Source organism: Thamnophis sirtalis, unplaced genomic scaffold, assembly GCF_051295495.1.
Source record: "Thamnophis sirtalis isolate CommonGarterSnake01/CBP01778 unplaced genomic scaffold, rThaSir2_p1.2 scaffold_8, whole genome shotgun sequence".
Classification (NCBI taxonomy): Eukaryota; Metazoa; Chordata; class Lepidosauria; order Squamata; family Natricidae; genus Thamnophis; species Thamnophis sirtalis.
Window position 1 is genome coordinate 53,182,987 of NW_028261388.1, and position 19,185 is coordinate 53,202,171.

The 19,185-nt window shown below is 35.6% G+C and overlaps 1 protein-coding gene across 2 annotated transcripts in view; it reads right to left on the bottom strand.

The window, feature by feature from the left end:
* BRWD1 (bromodomain and WD repeat domain containing 1) overlaps positions 1–19,185 on the bottom strand; it is an 83,720-nt gene that overhangs the window by 51,839 nt on the left and 12,696 nt on the right. Inside the window, exons 9-20 of one of the 2 annotated variants that reach the window (XM_087721671.1) lie at positions 18,279–18,379; positions 17,923–17,993; positions 17,369–17,469; positions 10,553–10,593; positions 9,589–9,687; positions 8,835–8,985; positions 8,005–8,139; positions 5,760–5,888; positions 4,727–4,952; positions 3,178–3,363; positions 627–810; positions 89–182 (exon numbers count right to left, since the gene is read on the bottom strand). In XM_087721671.1, the coding sequence (XP_087577797.1) occupies positions 89–182; positions 627–810; positions 3,178–3,363; positions 4,727–4,952; positions 5,760–5,888; positions 8,005–8,139; positions 8,835–8,985; positions 9,589–9,687; positions 10,553–10,593; positions 17,369–17,469; positions 17,923–17,993; positions 18,279–18,379 (1,518 nt within the window). Of the gene's footprint in view, positions 1–88; positions 183–626; positions 811–3,177; positions 3,364–4,726; positions 4,953–5,759; positions 5,889–8,004; positions 8,140–8,834; positions 8,989–9,588; positions 9,688–10,552; positions 10,594–17,368; positions 17,470–17,922; positions 17,994–18,278; positions 18,380–19,185 lie in introns of both variants that reach the window. The other variant, XM_087721670.1, reaches the window with a different exon arrangement.

Below are 19,185 nucleotides of genomic sequence, written 5' to 3' on the forward strand. Positions count from 1 at the left end.
CCATATTTTTTCATGGCAGTTTAACAAGCTAGGCTTTTAAATTACATCTGTGTGTAATTATGCGTTTCAAAAGTCATGGATTTCTTACCTTTTCTGAGGACTGAAACAGCTTCCTTTTCTGCTCTATTGTATACAGCCATTTTTCTTCTTCTCCTTTTGAGATCCTATATTCTTCCTGATTTCTAACATATTATTTTGAAAATTTGTCAGAAAAAACCCTCAAATATGAAAGTAACTATTTTATTTATTGCTAACATGTATCTGTAAGAGAACTAACAACTACAAATTAGTTTCCCTTATACAAAATGGTTCTTCAATTAATCTTAGCTTCATAGTTTATTTGACTAAAAAAGATGAAAGAAAATCCAACTCCAGGACTTTTCGATTTAGAATACCATAAAACCTGTTTTTCTTTTTACTGAAAAAGAATCGATAGCAAAGACTAGAAAGTGTACCTTTATAGTAATACAATTGTTATTATAAAATGATATCTAAATCAGCCCAAGAGATAAATAAAGCCTAAGAGCAACAATACTGTTGTATCAGTATGTGGTTACAAACTAAAATGAATGAGCAAGTGCTTATAGTTAGTTTCAACAGATTTTTAGCTTAATGAGTCTACTCACCTAAATATACTGAATGTTATTTCTGGAACAACTACTCTTCGTCTCCAAGCCTGAAGATCTCTTTCTGTAGCAATTTGACTTCTTGGAGCATTTTGATGCATCTGACGGACACCCTCAACTTGACCACTACGTCTCAGACCAATATTAGGAGGTGACTGAATATCTGAGCTTAGCCTGCGGAAATCTTTTAAAAGATTCATAAAAAATAGGTGAACATATATTCTTGGAACAAAAACTTTAGTATCTATATACCTATTACCGTATTCCAGCATTTATTTAATTATATTTTTATTGAAGTTTACAGATACGAAGATTAAAATGCTAATAAAAACTAATGCAAATATTTAAAAAAGTATAAGAGATAATAATTATTATAGAAATAATAATGAAAATATACAAAAAATAAACTTCTAAATTTTTCATCAAGTACAAACAATTTCAGTAACATCTCTTTTTCTCTTCAATAATCCTCCCCCCCCATTTTTTATAAATGAAGACAATCTTAAGAATACTTTTTGAGAGTATTGTTCCAATTCGAGGCATTTTTGCTTCATTCAGTATTAATGCATATCTTCAGCTTTCATTGTAATCTTAGCTCTTTCTCGTATCTTCTAATGTCAACCTTCACAGTCCCCTTATCATGTGTCCCCCCCCCCCCAGATCATCAATATTTTCATATAGGAATGTTTTCTAAAGTTAATTTCAAAATTATATATTGGGCAGGGAGTTGGACTAAAAGTCCTCCAAGTTCCTTTTCAGTGTTATGATTCTATTATTTTAAGTCTTTCTCGCCCTTTAATCCATTTATAACTTTCCAAAATCAATTCTATTATCACCTGTTGCTTTTATTGAAACTTTTTAAAGAAAATTTTAAGTCCTTACATTTGCATAAAACTTGTCAAGGATATAACCAATGCAGATTCATCCAGTACAATGACATTTGCCTTTCTAAAGGTTCTTGATATCCAAAAAGCTTTTAATAGACAATTTCCAAAAGTGATTGAGAAAGGAAGTATGGGAACCCAGTATCCTTTTAAAAGCTCTTAATCTCAATTTGGGCAGAGATGGCTTTCCCTCAGTTCCCAGGGCAATAAAACCATCAGAGGTCATTGTCTTATAGTCTTCTTATGGGAATTCACTGTATGGAGCACTTGTGGGCAAAGTTGACTCTTTCTTATTCTAGAGAGGAATTAATTACAGGTAGCTGATCCATTCAGAATTCATGTATTAGCAATTGTTCTGGATAACCAAATATAACCCTCCAAACACTGCAGTGCCTCATCTAAACAAGATAAAATGGATTACATTTTATATGGTATTAGTTAGAATGGCCAAATAGCTAATCTTTTTTTTCAATTGAACAAGTAATAGTATCTGAACATTTGAAAAGAATTAAGAACCATGAACTCAACTCCAAAATGCATTTTTTAAAATATGGATGATTTTTTAACTTGTATTATGTATTTTCCCCATATTATAATTAGCTTAGCATTGAGCTAAGACTTTGGAATAAAGATTCAGACCATGCAAATAGAACATCTAAAGAACAATATGGAAATAAATATAAAGTACCGGGAGTAAAAATCACATCACAGAATATATAAAAGATTATTAACTACTGTAGTAGTTACAACAGAAATGTTAAAATTATATGACAAAATATTGCATGAATGAGTATGTAGTCCAGTTATTTGGATTAGGAAATAATAAAGTCTTAAGAGAATATCTATAAATAAAATTTAAAAGAAGATGAATCTTAACATTTTAGGAGTATTTCAAATAAAAGTATTTCAAATAAAAAATAAACCCAAAGATCAGGAGGCAAAAAGAAATACATTGTATAGTGAATCCAACAATCATGTCCCCCAAGAAACAAAGTGTTTTAATTGTGAAATATCCCCACTCAAATATAATATACTTCCGCTAAATATACTGGCATTAACATTCCTCCCTAAATCTGAGCTATGCTTTAAGACTGGAACAGTTTTCCCTCATAAAAATAAAAAAAACATTCTTTAGCACACTATGTAAATTATGTACTTTTAAGAATCTACAACATTCTAAAAGCCTTAGATTTTCAGAATGCAAACTGTGCCCCAACTTCTGTTGTTAACCCCCAGAAATTTCTCAAGATTACTGCAGCCTAGTATTACCATTATAGCACTTAGACTTATATATCACTCCACAGTGCTTTACTGCAGTGTTTCCCAACCTTGGCAACTTGAAGATGTCTGGACTTCAACTCCCAGAATTCCCCAGTGTTGGGAAACACTGCTTTACTGTACTCTCTGAATGGTTTACAAATGTCAGCATATTGCCCCTAACAATCTGGATCCTCATTTTACCAACCTCAGGTTAAGTCAACCTTGAGCCAGTCAGAATCAAACTCCTAGCTGTGGGCAGTTAACTTGCAATACTGCATTCTAACCACTGCACCACCACAGACATACAAAAAGCTGGCAGTTAACAACAGAAATAAATATTCAAAATACTAGCAAATATTTAAAAACCTAAGAAACAGCAAAAATTAACTTCATTCTAAACTACCAACCTCTTCTAGGTGTTTCTTGTCCATAGTGTGGATTAGCTGAAACAATATCCTGGTCCATGCTAATTCTTTGATCCTGCAATTGTTGTAGCTGTCTAATCATGCCATCAAGTATGCTGGGCTCCAGATTCTGTTCATCCTGCTCAGCAGTCTGTTGTCCTATTACTTGCTCTATAACCTCTCCGTCACCTTGCAAAAGTTAAATGGAAATATTTCAGTATGAAAGAATTTTCAATAAAACCTGCCAATAGTATTGCACACTCATGTAATTAAAAGGGTTCATTTATACTCTTGAGAAAAGAATATACTCTTGATTTTTTGAACACACATCAAATGTTGATACTATGGGTTCACTTACAACCATACTTCCTTTATACATTAGGACCACACAAAATTCTAATAACATTCAAATGGATATTATGAAGATTTTCAATCAACCAGGTCATGAGGTACTTTTTTAACAGGACTTCCTTTTTTTTTCTTGAAAACATTTTGCTTCTTATCCAAGAAGCTTCTTCAGAACTGGGACATTCAAATGATATGCAAAAATTCCAAAAAACCTGAAAGAAGATGCATTCTTCTTCAAAGAACAGAGAAGCCCAATTTCCTATTCAATATAAAATTTCAAATTAAAACATCCTGAACAAATTATTACATTAGAATGACATGTATCAGATATATAATATCTGGAGGTATACGATTCTCCATAACCTCAACAAGTACAGCTAAGTATAAAGCACCTTGGCAACTGTACTTTAGAAGTATCTTTGGGACAGAACTTTCCTTTTTGCTAAAATGCAAAATGATTAAGTTGCCCTCTTGTCTAAGAGTAATATTCTTCATTTTTGTCAAGATGTAAGCAGGCAAATATTACTACAAAGACAATAGCTAAAAAAAACATTGTTAAAAGACCCTTCTTCCAAAGGCACATCAATGGAAGAAATAGTTTTTAATGTAAAAGCAAATGTGAATGATTATAATTTCATTAATGTGAGAACTAAATGTTCTCTTGAGAGGTACTTTTTCAAGTAACTTTTTTAAAGCCTTAACTATAAATCCAGCAAAGGAGACAGAACGATGGATGTGCAGTGTGCAAAATGTTTCAAGTTAAAATTTTGTGGCATCTGTTTTCAAGGTTGGAGCACCACTGGAATCTTTAAATAGCAATCTGGCCAGTTAAAATGGCATATTTCATATTTCAGTTTCACAACTGAAACTTAAAAAGAAAAGATTTTGCATACTGCTGTATGTATAAGGGAGTTCTGAATTCTGGGGAAACCTATATTCATCTTGAGGATATAAAACATAGATCAGAATGTATTACAATAGCATTTTTGTTGAAAATTCCAAGACTGTCTCAGTAATATTAGTGAATATTATGAATATTGGTACCAACTCTAATCTAATTAAAGCATTAATATTTTATAGCTTGAATATCGTGAATGTAATACAAGTACATTTTGAAAACAATATATTTACATAACATTTTTATCAGGTTTCATCAATTCCAAAGATAAAATTTTTGCCATAGATTTAAATATTCCTTTCATACTTGTTGCTATATAGCCCAGTTGAGGAATCAGATGTTCATCTGCACAATTCTCTCTTCCTGGTACCAATCGCTGGTACTTTGTTGGGTGGGGATTTCCATCTACATCTACCAAGAATGGAGGAGGCATGAGGTGGGGTGCCTGTTGTGTCTGTTCATCTAGGACATAATTGTTAGAATCTCGAATCAGTGGTCGATAGTCAGTGTGGAAGAACATCTGATCAGGAATCTAGAAAACAATGAAGCTTATATATAATTAACTTTATTAACTATATCTAAACTAGATATGTTACAGTAAAAACAAAAAAGGTAAACTTCATGAAAACTATAATTTATCTTATCAGAAATATTTAACAAATTTCAATCACTGGTTTCCTAAGAAGCACATTGTTTTCATAAGACTTATTTTGATCTAGTTCAATCACTAATACAAATTATTTTTTTAGCTATTCCTTTTGCAAAAGATGCTTCTCTATGTTCTCTTAAATCAATATCCAAAAACGGCAATATTTTACTATAATTTCAGTCTAATTTTTTCTTCACTCTTTGGTGTAATATTTGAGACTTTCAAGGTAAAGATTTTGTTTTGCAAAACAACAGACTGGGCATCTAAGCATAAGAAATGTTTAATCTGTGTTTACTCAAAATATAGCTGAATTGTCTGTGTTATACACAAAGGGAAATTGGTGAAATTGTTACTTTTCATAAATTAAATTTTTGTATTTAAATATTAACACAAAGGATTAATAGTTTAGCAACAATCTCAATAATTTCTATCATTTAGAAACAAAAGAAAGCCCATCTTTGAGACTAGAGAAGGCAACTACTTGCAGTGATGGACGTTCGTTCTTATTTTTTTAAAGGCAATGTTGTTCATTTCTCCATCCCTCTACAGACTACAAATTAAACTACAGTCTAATTACCAATTCAGCTTTTGCTGAATGTATGCACATGAAATAAATGAATATATGACAAGATTGGTGAGCTTAGAACATTATATATTTTAACAGCTAAAAAAATTAAGCTGTAAGAATACCTTTTCATATGATTTGTTACAACCAAACCCAAATATCAAGAGATGTCCATGAGAATCTGTACAGGTAAAATGCTGGCCATCTGATGAAAATTTGCAGTCAAACACAGCGCCATGTCCTTGACCTTCAATCTAAATAAAAATAAAAACTTCCCTCTATAAGTTATAAAAGCTTATAGCTTTTCAGATGAAGTCTTATCCATCTGTAACTAACGACCTTTGCCCCATTAGCACAAAATGTGCATCTCAGCAAGCAGCTAAGATTAGTAAAAAGAAATCAGTCAAATTACTTAAAAATAATGGATGGCAAGTCAAGTTGAAGGATATATTGGCTAATTACAATTGTCTAATTGGGCCACTTCAGCTTTGTTTACTATGCCACAGCCAGACAATATAAATGTATCATGTGTACGGTTCAATTACAAATGCTAAGAATGAATAATTTAAAAGTATTTTAAAAATGAATAATTAAGAATGAATGCTAAGAAGGTATTGGTATCTGAACCACTATTATAACTTATATAAAGAGAATCCTATTTCCTGCTCAAACATTGAGTGATTAAATTGAAAAATAACAAATGTAAAGATTCATTTGAACATATCAGACCTATGGTAGCCCAGAGTCATTAAATGAGATGGGCAGCCATAGAAATTGGGCAAATAAAAAAATTAAAAATGCCATTCTTTTATATGCCAATTGTGCATTTCATAATAGAGTCACAATCATTCTTCAACATGGTGTTCCATTAGAGCACAGCTAGGATAACTTTGGCCTTAGGCTTAAATTTCATTGCAGTCTAATTTCAAAAATCTTTTAAATGTAACCATACCACTAGCAAGAACAGTATTTTCTTTCTTACAGGAATCCTCAGATAAAGAAAAGGGAGAGTAGATATGAATTCTAATATTAATTTATACTGGCATATATACACTTTACTGCCCTTTAGTTTAATTAGGACTAACGTCAAAGTGAGAATAACTTCAGGAGTCAGTAAAAGACAGGGGAAGACTGGCTGTGATTCATGGGGCGGCAAAGAGTCAGACACCGCTTAGTGACTGAACAACAACATGATGAGAATTGGTTTTTTAAAGTATTTGTGGTCCTGGAATAAAACTTTTATCAGATAAATAACTCCTCAGGCTAGAACAAGGGTGTCAAACACAAGGCTCGCGGGCTGGATTCAGCCCACAGGGTACTTAGATCTTGCCTGCGAGGCCACCCTGGGAACAGCAAAGGACAGTCCTGCGGTGCCTTGGCCTGGCCCAGGCTGACTGGGCAGTGATCTACTACCTGGTGGCGGTTGGCAATGTGCTGGTGGAGGCCTTGGCAGCTGAAAACTTGTTTCCTCCTCTTGACCTCTACTGGTAGTTTCCCATCTATCACTAAAAATGCTTTGGTTGCAAAGCCATGTCTCCTCGTGTGGAGAGGGTATGGGCCTTCCTCTGACCCACATACCTTGTCCTCCTGCACACACCATGATCAACCTGACCAAGGAGAGTGAGCACAGCAGCAGGAGCCTCATGGAGGTGGTAAGCACAACCTGGCACACCTTCAGGGAAATGGGATGGGATGGGCTTTGGGACCCCAGTGCCCTGGGAATTTGAGGGCTGGGCTAGCCATTTGCTCTCTGCTGCCTCGGGCTCTGGACAGTCTGCACTGCCATCCGGGGGTCCTCCTGAGAGGGATGGCGAGGCTCCTCTGGAGGACAAAGGTTTGGCCCTCTCCCTGATTTCGTCTTCCTCTGCTGGAGACAATGGATCCCCCCCCCCCGGCCCCACTTGGGCCACCACAGGTACTCCTGACATGATGACACTGAGCTGGTGAGACCATCCCGGCCACGGCCACCCGGTCTCCCAAGGTCAAATACAAACCTGATGCGGCCCTCAATGAAATAAGAGTTTGACACCCCTGGTCTAGAATAATAAACTTTGACTTTTTAATAATTATACAACTGGCAATTATTATTGATTAAATTATTAATACTTTAAATCTGATGTGCACTTAGAAATAAAATTGGGAAATTGAATTGCCAAAGTGAATTATAAGATTAAACTTTTTTAAACAAAAATTTTACATTTCCTACTGGAATTGAGAACACTATAGTCTTTTCAAAAATCCTCCTTCCTAGATTAAATTAGCTGCCTGGTGTTTTTAAGAAATAATTATTTAAGTGGCAATAAAGCTGAAGGTAGTAATTTTAAAAAATGCATGCCTTGCTAAAACAATACTTTTAGAAATAATATTTACCATATTAAAATAATGTTTCATTTGAATGCCTTTTTCTATATCCCAGATAAAGATATTGCCATCATGGCCTGCAGACAACATAATCCTGGAATCAAATGGATGGGGCTCCAAAACAAACACTTCATCTGCATGTCCCTTTTTGAATAGAAATTAATATATTAGTCATAGAGAAAAGTGGATTTTTCATTATTAATTGTTAAATTGCAAATAAATATCTATGGATTCTCAGTCAACCAGGTCATGATTATCTCAAAGGTGCTTTTTTCAAAAGGCAACTAGACTGTCTTTGTTTTTTTTTGAAGACGTTTCATTTCTGATCCAAGATGCTTTAGTTCTGACTTCTTCTTTTGCCTTTTGAAAAAGCACCTTTGGGACACCCATGTCCTGGATGTCTGAGAATCTCAAGATAATTTATTTATCCATTTATCCAAATTTAATATCCAAAAAGATTCTGAAAACCCCATCTTTCTGAGGCATAGGGATAAACCATCATTGAAATTTTGCTCTGTTACATATTAAAGTGTAAATAAAAGGTTCCAAAATTGTCCAAATGTTGGCTTTCCTTACCTTCAAGTAAGCATTTTGTTATTTTATTTAATAAAGCCATATCTCATTTTTGCTGCGTTTTTCTTTAAACAAAGGTTAATATTAACTTCAATTTGGTGCTATCATTTCTAGTCTCATTTCTAGTGCCATTCACTACTAGCCACTTAATTATTCATGTTTGTTTCAGCTTTCTTAACACAGTGTGCTAGAAATATATATTTTAAGAAAATATATCTAATATTTCATCCAAGGAAAAAATATAGGAAACAGAAATTTTTACTTACTTTGAGATCATGTAAAAGCTGCCCAGAAATAGAATTCCACACTTTGAGCAGATGATTGTTCACAGCAGTAACCACTACATTATCGTTTCGACTCCAAGCTATCATAGTCACTTTGGGTTTCATAAATTTATCCTCCTCTGAACACAGGTCACTGCTTTGAATGAATTCAAGTAAACATTTAAATACAGTATTCTGCATTTCAAATATGCTATTTAATTCGTGCTGGGAGAAACAGGCTGATTGTCTCCTACTGAGGTATTGTTCCTCTATTGTTGGCCCAGCAATCTACAATGGCCTCCCACTAGAGTTGTATTTGGCCCCAACTGTGGTCACCTTCTTGAAATTTCTTAAATTGGAGTTTTTCTGGAGCACTAACCTAACAAGTTTATCTATTTTGGTTGTTGGTTTTATTCTATAAAAATATTTTATTTTTATGTTTGTGAGCTATGTAAAGAGTCAATGTACAATTGTGATGAGCTATAAATATGACAAAGAAAGTTTAAAATATTAATATAGAAATCACTCTACATTGGGAATATGTTTACAAAAAGGGGCATACCAAACTTTTCTACAAATACCAAACTATATTAACCCAGTTATTTTAAAGTAAACTGACCTTAACCCTTCCACCAAACTATATCCTTTAAAAAAAAGCATTTTTCCCAAATATTTAGAAGGTTCCTGCAAATTACATAGTGCAATGTTTTTCAAATTAATTTAATGCTGATACTATTCACAAATAAGGTATGACTACCTTGGTAATTTGTCAGCCATATCCAACAAAATGCTCTTCCACTCTGCTTGCTGAAATCGCCAGATTCGGGCTGTTCCATCTCTGCTGCCACTTATGAACCTTAACGTAAATGTAAAAGAGTATGTGACATACAAAATAGAAATCATTCGTTCATATTTTAAATAGCATCTTTCTGAAATGCTGAATCCATGCTATCGCATATATAAAATGTAATTAGAGCAATACCTCCCACAAAATATGATATTTAAATGTTTATTAAGAACAGAGATCTTTGTTATATATTTACAGCTCACCAAATCATATAGTAAGGGCCTACTAACAATTTGTCTATTGTAACAAATGCTCTGAACCCCAGTCTACATATTTCTATATCAGTAAAGAGTAGATAATCTCCTGAGCCATTATTTGTTTCTCTCTCAATATATTTATTTCTATGCTGTTCACAGGTTGGCAGCTGCAACTCTGAAGACAGAAAGGGACAAATAAACCCATACACACATTAAAGTACAATACTTGCTATGTGAGATCCAAGAATATGGGCATCTCATTCCTGTACCTTCTTCTACAATAAGCACAATATCTTCTAAAACTAGGTTGTCCAAAACTCCCATTGTGGAGGTACATACAGTGTGTGTGTATGTAAATGGATAAGTTTCTTTGATAGATCTTACTACTATAAATGAATAACCGTCTGTCTTCAATAAAAGTTGCTTCTCCCAAACTACAAGTTATTTCAGCAAAATATTCAATAAATTATAATTCAATTCTGAGTCATATGAATATCAAACTTGTTTTCTGGATGAATACTCATAATCATTGTATTTAATCTATATGCTACTTTCTGTCCGTTCCCCCCCCCCCCAAAAAAAAATCCATAGAGAACTTATATCTTCTATGAATGTCAAAACAATGCTAGCTTACTTTGGCATAATTTATTTAACAAAACAATCTTTATAAAAAATACCTGTCATCTCTGTTTGAAAACTGAATACTGTCAACTTTGTCCTGAAACAAGAAACATGTGTTAAAATAAAATTCAGGCAACATGTGTTCAAATTTGGAAAAAGTCCTACTTTTATTTAATGAAAGCAAAGTAAGATCATGGTGATAACAGGATTGTCCATATATAGTAACAAAACTGAATTAGTGTCCAGGTATTATTTATTTATTTTTCACTCTCTTAGATTCATAATATATTGAATATGAATATGAAACTAACAATTTTTTGATAAAAAAAGATAGAATTCAGCATATTGTGAGCTTCATCAGAAGGAATTAAATATGCTTTGGAAATCTTCAAATTTTGCATGAAATCACAAACAACTGACCAGGCTTTGAAAGCAAAAAGCTTAGATCCAGTGGCCATTTTCACTGTCACCTTGAGTTCCTTGGTTAGACATCATACTATCTACTTTTCCCCTGCAATGGCTAATCTGTACTATATCTTTCCTTGACAACTTTAAACCAAATATTGGGGGGGGGGGAGTTCCAAACACCAGACTTTGAACCAAATGCTTTCTATTTAGCCAGGAGCAAGAGGCTAAATCAAAATCCCACTCCATTATCTGTTTCAAGGGCCTCCCTATAGAACACAAAAACATGTAAGTTTTGCTTCAGCAGCAATCCCAGTATAAATATCTTGTTTGTGAGAAGGCTTTTGAAACTGCAAGAGCAATCAGATCCTCAATAACCACCCTTAGGTCTTGAAAGTTGGACAGCATACAAGTTTAATAATTATGAATGAAGCTGCTCTGCACGGGATTAAATACCATCAGTATGCGGATGATACCCAGCTGTATCTGTCCGCCCCATGCCAACTCAGTGAAGCGGTGAAAGTGATGTGCCAGTGCCTGGAAGCTGTTAGGGTCTGGATGGGATTGAACAAGCTTGCACTCAACCCCGACAAGACCGAGTGGCTTTGGATGTTGCCCCCCCCAAAGAAAGTCCAGATATTCCATCTCTAAACCTGGGGGGTGAAATTTTACACCCCTCAGAGAGGGCCCGCAACTTGGGTGTTCTCCTGGATCCACAGCTGACACTAGAACATCATTTGTCGGCTGTGACCAGGGGAGCTTTTGCCCAGGTCCACCTGGTGCACCAGTTGCGGCCCTATCTGGACCGGGAGGCACTCCAAATGATCACTCGTGCCCTCGTGCCCTCGTCACCTCAAGACTCGACTACTGCAATGCTCTCTATATGGGGCGGCCCCTGAAAAGTGTTCAGAAACTACAGTTGGTCCAGAATGCAGCCGCGTGAGCGATACTGGGTGTATCGAGGTACACCTATGTGTCACCTATCCTCCGCGAGCTGCACTGGATCTCTATTGGTCTCCGAACACGCTTCAAGGTGCTGGTTATTACTTTTAAAGCCCTACATGGCTTAGGACCTGGATATCTCCGTGACCGCCTCCTGCCACATACCTCCCAGCGTCCGCTAAGATCTCACAGGGTGGGCCTTCTCCGGGTGCCGTCAACTACACAATGTTGACTGGCGGCCCCGTGGGGGAGAGCCTTCTCTGTAGCTGCCCCGGCCCTATGGAATGATCTACCCCCTGAGATCCGGACTCTCCCCACTCTCTCGGCCTTCCGAAAGTCTACTAAGACCTGGCTGTTCCGGCAGGCCTGGGCCTGTTGATCCTCGACTGAGTTCCAGCCCTACTAAGAACTGAATATATGTTGTGTTCTTTTAACCTCTTTGTTTGTACTTTAAATTTTCTAGTATTTTTAACTGTTTTTTATGTGAGCCGCCCGGAGTCCTTCGCGATTGGGCGGCATACAAATCCATTAAAATTAAAATTCAAAATTCTGCATTCACATATTAAATGTGAAACAGTTTCAACTTTGTTGTTGCAAAGTTGGCAGTTTGGATTGCCAGTTGATTTTTGTATCTTTGTTTTCATGGTATTAGTTTGTAGTGCTTGAGCAGCCAGTATTAAACCTTCCGTTTCTTTCTTGATGGTTCCCATCTTAAGCCATGTCCATGTGAAGTTGTAGTCACATTTACCTTCAATGTTTTTCAAGTGCTGTCCATGGAAAGCGTTGGTTTTCTATTTAATCTGTCATCCAGTTGTTTTTCCTTATATTCTGCCTTTGTTTCTGTTATTTTTATACTGTTCTCCGTTTTCACAGCCTGTAGCAATTTTTCTGTACTCTGGTTCACAGAAGCATTCAAACTTTGTTTTCTTCTTCTACAGTTTGATAGATTTGCAATAGTCCTCTGCCCCCTATTTTTCTTGGCAGGTACAAACTGTCGATGATGATGATGATGATATTATTATTATTATTATTATTATTATTATTATTATTATTATTATTATACACTTGTATCACAGCGGCCAGTTGTTTCGCCAGATTTGGCATTGGTTACTAGTCGGGCCCCACCCAGGGGCCTAGGACGTCGTAACGTATTTTCGTAATATGCGTGCAGATCCAAGCAGTGCGGCTTTTTGCATTTGACTGATGGTGATTTTGTCAATTTTTAACTGTTTTAAATGTAATTCCAGTGCTTTTGGAATAGCACCCAGTGTGCCAATTACCACTGGAATTATCACTGCTGGTTTGTGCCATAGTCGTTGAATTTCGATTTTTAAGTCCTGGTATCTTGCTATTTTTTCATGTTCCTTCTCGGCGACCCTGCTATCACCTGGTATTGCGATGTCTATGATTGTGACCTTATTTTTCTCAACCAGAAGATGTCTGGTGTATTATGCACCAGTATTTTGTCAGTTTGTATACGGAAATCCCACAAGATCTTGACCATCTGATTTTCGGTGACTTTTTCAGGCTGATGTTCCCACCAGTTTGTTGCTGTTTTAATATTATAATTTTTGCACAAATTCCAATGGATCATTTGTGCTACTGAATTGTGCCGCAATTTATAATCAGTCTGCACGATTTTTTTACAGCAGCTGAGTATGTGATCAACAGTTTCATCAGCTTCTTTGCAAAGTCTGCATTTGGCATCATCAGAGGATTTTTCGATTTTGGCCTTAATGGCATTTGTGCGGATAGCTTGTTCTTGCGCAGCCAGGATTAGTGACTCTGTTTCTTTCTTTAATGTACCTGTTGTTAACCATAACCAAGTTTGTTCACTGTCCACTTTATCTTTTATTTTTTCCAGAAATTGGCCATGCAGTGCTTTGTTCTGCCAACTCTCCATTCTTGATTTTATCACATCTTTTCTGTATTCTTGTTTCGTCTGTTGGGCCTTCAGTAGATTTTTGTTCTTTACTTCGATTAATAGATGTTCTTGACTTTCTTTTAAATAATCAGCCAGTGCATGTTTTTCTTCTTCAACTGTTTGCTTCACTTGTAATAATCCTCTGCCCCCTGATTTTCGGGGCAGATATAGTCTATCAGTATCACCACGTGGATGTAAACTGTAGTGCATTGTCATTAGTTTCCTGGTTTTTCGGTCCAAAAGGTCCAAATCAGCTTGTGTCCAGTTAACTATACCAGCTGTGTATCTTATAACTGGTATTGCCCAGGTATTTATGGCCTTGATTGTATTTCCACCATTCAATTTAGATTTCAAAATTTTCCTAACTCTGTTGGTGTACTCTCGCCTGACAATAGTTTTTACTTCTCCATGCTTGATGTTATCCAACTGCAGAATGCCTAAGTATTTGTAGGCTTCATTTTCTTTGCATTTAATTAATTGGCCATTGGGCATTTCAATTCCCTCACATGCAGTGATTTTGCCCCTTTTTATGGATACAGTGGCACATTTTTCCATGCCAAACTGCATTGAAATATCGGTGCTGAATACTCGGACTGTGTTTGTCAATGATTGGATTTCTATTTCTGACTTTCCATAGAGTTTCAAATCATCCATATATAGTAAATGCGAAATTTTTTCAGCTTCTTTGGCTGTTTGGTAGCCTAATTTCATTTTTTTTAAGATTACTGATAGTGGGATCATTGCGATGATGAAGAGAAGAGGTGAAAGTGAATCACCCTGGAAAATTCCTCGCTTGATATTAACTGTTGAGATCCATTACCAGTTCTGTGTATAGGGCGGTTATGAATGCCTGTAAACACAGGCCCAGAGATGGATGCTACCATGATATGAACAAAAACATTCGTTAGCAATATGTAAGTTTTCCTATTAATTAGCGTGTTCCTCTGTACCAGCTTCTATCTAGCAGTTAGCACTTCAAAGAGATGCAGGAATGCGAGCTGTTCGCCTTCCTCCACTCCCCCCTCCCTATTCCTTCACCTCCCTCCCTTCTCAACTATCTTTCTTCTCCTGCCCAGACGAGGCAGTCCCCCTTTTGATCCACCTCTCCTCTTTTGCCCAGAGACGAAGCCTTTTGCCACGCTGCATTATTATTATAGGATTATTTAGTCATGTGCCTTTTGATGTAATTTGTATACACCTTCTCTTTGTTTGGAACTAATAAAAAAGCCCCCCGGGCATTGCTCGGGGCCAAGCTTCATCACAAGAAGGATTTGTCTGGTGTCTTTCTTCTCATTCGGCTACAAACATGAGCGGCCCATCAGAAGCGTGCAAAAGCTGCAATTAACCATTCCGTAGATCTCATTCCCTACTGCCAACTCAGTTCTCCATTGTTTCATCGCCTTTTCAGTAAAGGATGTAACAATTTTCTAATATCATTTTATCAATTAGAAGCTGATCTTTTGTGCCCCTGCTCCTTCTTTTGTTGCCTTTTTGCTCTACTGGCAAGATGTTGTTTGTTTCCAAATAATCCATCATGTTATCTGCAATAATGCCTGTGAGTAATTTGAAGGTGGTTGGCAAGCATGTTATTGGTCTGTAGTTTTCAGGTGTTGTTCCTTTAGTTCCTCAAGTATGTTTTTCCAGTTGTCAACCATTCATCAATTTGGCCCTTTTGTAAAATTTCATTCAGTTGCCTGGCCAATATTGCATGTAAACTGGTCAGATATTTGAGCCAGAAACCATGTAATTGGTCCTTTCCAGGTGATGTCCAATTCTTTACCTTTTTAACTCGATTTTTGACCATCTCAGTTGTTATTTCTAATACTTGCATTTGTTTGTTGCCAATGCTTTTCTCAAAGTCATGTATCCACTTTGCTTCCTTGTTGTAGTCCTTTGCATTTTCCCACAATTCTTTCCAGAATTCAACTGTGGCCTGTTTTTCTAGTTTTTCACTTTTGGTGTCACCATTCACATTAAGACTTTGATAAAACGCCGTTGGTCTGATCGAAATTGCTGATTTTGTTTATATTGGATGATTCGTGCCTCATATCTTTCAATTTTTCTAGCTGTTGCTGTTATCTGCTGATTTACAATCTCTACAGCTTCATTGATGTTTCTTGTATCCACTCTATATCTTCTGATTAGCCGATCTATGATTTTGTTGTTTTTGAGCCGTTGCTCATGCATGTTCTTTAAGTTACTAGCATCTGCCCTTAATTTTTTGATTTTTTGTTCTAAACGGATTTTCCACTTTGGCTTTGATGCTTTTTCTGTTGTGTGACTAGGTACTTTAATTTCAATGCCTAGTTCAATAGTGACTACTACAGCTGCGCTGTACATTAACTGGTTTGTTTCCAAGATGGATCCCGGTTCAATTGTTGAAAACACTGCATTAACCATTTTCATGATAGGGGCCAAAATTTTCTTAGGCACAGTTTTTAGTGATGGTAAACGTTGCCTTTCCTCATTAAGCAGAAAATGCTCCATGATCTTATCCTTCAATTCTTTTTGTTTTTGAGTTAGTTCATCAGTTGGTTCAGTGATAACTGGTTCTAGTGGTGGTGATGTTATTTCCTCCCCGAGAGCTTCTTCTGGGAGTTCTACTATAATGTCTTTAGTTGTGTCTTGAATATCAGTTATTTCCGCTTGTGATATTGTTTTTTGGGTTTTGCAATTTGCCTGAATTTCCTCATGTTCAACTTCACTAAACACTTTATTCCGTATAATAAATCGCCTTTGATCTGCTAGTCATTGTTCACTAACATTTGAATCTGGATATTGTTGTTTCCATAATTCATACATTCGCTTTAAATAGCCTCTTTTTTCTGGCTCTGAGTTGTAGTAACAGGCCATTATGGCACGGTTTTCATCTGCACTATATTTTTGTCGTTTTGTTGGCTGGTCCACTTGTAGCCCACTTGTCGACGGATGTCCAGGGACCCCAACATCCGCCGCGGCCCTTGTTAACCCGCGCGACGACCGATGCGGTAGGGAATTCTTATTTGTTTTTTTCACCATATTGTATGGGTTGGCGGGGTTTTTTTACGGGACCAGATGCCAACCTGACCCCAACCCTCCTCCTTTTTCATCCGGGCTTGGGACCGGCCACGGCGGAGTTGTTGTTGTTGTTATTATTATTATTATTGAAACATATTGGCCACCCAACAGCAATGGTCTCTAATATTAGCTAGCATTTGCTGTATTATTACATCTTATCACAAATTTATTTTTTCTAAAAAAGCTAAGCTGACTTCTACTTTCAAACAGTACAAAGTGCAGCATTTTGTGGTTCAGTTGCCCTTAACAGTAATTAAACTCCAAACCCAAAGCGATGCAAATACAATTCTTAACCCCTTAACACTTGAGATCTCCTCTACGTCCCATTCTGTTGTCTATATGAAAGCAAGTCCTATTAACCATAGACTATTTTCAAGTTAAGGACATTATGATCGTGAATGCATGGTTAAACTTCTTTATAAGAAATAAATAAATCCTACTTGTTCTACATCTAATTATACCAATTACTTCAACCTGAATTGTGAGATAAAATGTTTTCTATTAAAATGTGAATTTATGGCAAATTTAATATTACATTACTTACAGCATGGCTCTCTAGTTCTGCAATTTTTTCAGGAGTTTCAGAACCGAAATAATATATTCTGATAACATGGTCAGTACTTCCAGTTACTAAAAACATTCCACCTAAAAAAAATTAGAAATTGCTTAAAACAATGAAAGGAAACAAATGTAAACGATGGACTGGAACCAGAATAAATTGGATTATTTCTAAAGAAGTTGATAGGTTCGTTAACCAATTTGTCCTGATTGTAATAGGTTCTCTTAAGCTATCTTGAATTGTATCTAATCCTATTTCTGGAAATATTTTTTAAAGTCTTCAGTGAAAAACTTGTCAATTAGTCTAAGAAGATTTGGATTATTCATTGTCCAATTCTGCGTATACCTACACAGACGTCTACTGAGTTCAAACAATTTTATTTCAACACAAAGAAACATAGTACCTGATTTGGGGACAGAAAATAATTATGTATGTATGTACGTACGTACATACATACATACGTATGTATTCTCTGAGGTTGGGTAAGTATAAAAGTGACTAGTACAAACACATTCGGCTTTAGTATATCACATACTTACCAACGCTAAAAGAAGAACAAAGCATCTGAACTCCAGGTCTAGGTTTTTCTGTGAATTTCAATGGCCTGTTACTTCAAAGACAATAAGAGTTAACTTGTATGTATGTAGCACTATTAATAGTACGGAGATTTTATATTAACAGCTCAAAAAAATAAATTCCTATTTCCAATGTATTTGGACATCTTCATATTACAAAAAAAATAGCTTTTCTTTACTTCCTTTAGTAGCAATAAGATTCTTTTTTTATACTCTGTAATAAAAAATCATTTTCTTATTGAAATGTAAAAATAACTCTGACAAACTAAACATACTATTTATCAAAAAAAAATTAATCAGTAACATAGAAAGATACATACTTAAATTTCATGGATATGGTATCCCACTGCCAAAAGCATACTGTTCCATCTACACCTGTGGACGCCATGTATCTTATTGAACCTTTGACTAACGGGCTGAACTGTAAAATAACCAGTTATAGTGTGTTATAAATAGACAGACAGTTTTGAAAAAATGCTAGAAATCCCAGCATTTCTTTCAATGTAAAAATTTCCATGATTAATTCCTTAACTAAATATAGTTTGCACACTATCTCTAAAAACAATCCAAAGTAAAAATAAAATATAGCACCAAGTGATATAATTTATTAACACACTACAGCAAATGTGATTTACAAATAAAATATGTTCAGTATACAACTGTCGAGGCTTTCACATTCTGATTTTAGTTTTGTATAATACTAGATAATTAAATTTGAAGTTCTATCTCATGACAGTCTGTAACACTGTAGCTGCTTCATTTGTCCAAAACTATGCTACATGTTCTTATCTAACAGAGTGAAATCAATGTTTAATTTCTAATGATACAATGATTTTTACCAACCTAGCTGGGGACTAGGAAATGGTTTCCTTCTTATCCTATGAAGACTCTCAAAAACTATTTAGAGAATCAAATATTCTAGAGCATATCTGAGGTATCACAATAGAGGTGCAGTAAGAGAATAGAATTGTATCACCAGCATTTTCAATAAGCAGATTTTTATTCAAATAAATAATGCAAAATGTTTAGGAGAAAATCAGCCAATTCAGATGTTCCAAACTGGGCAGCAAACATACCTAATCCTCCTCCTATTTTCTCCCCAACAACCATCTTGTCAGACGAATTGGGTTGACTGAGTGACTGGACATGACGACACCAGAACATACGGTCGCCTGCTCTCTAACCTGATATTTTAACCATTAGACCAAATTTTCTGTCTTACTTTAA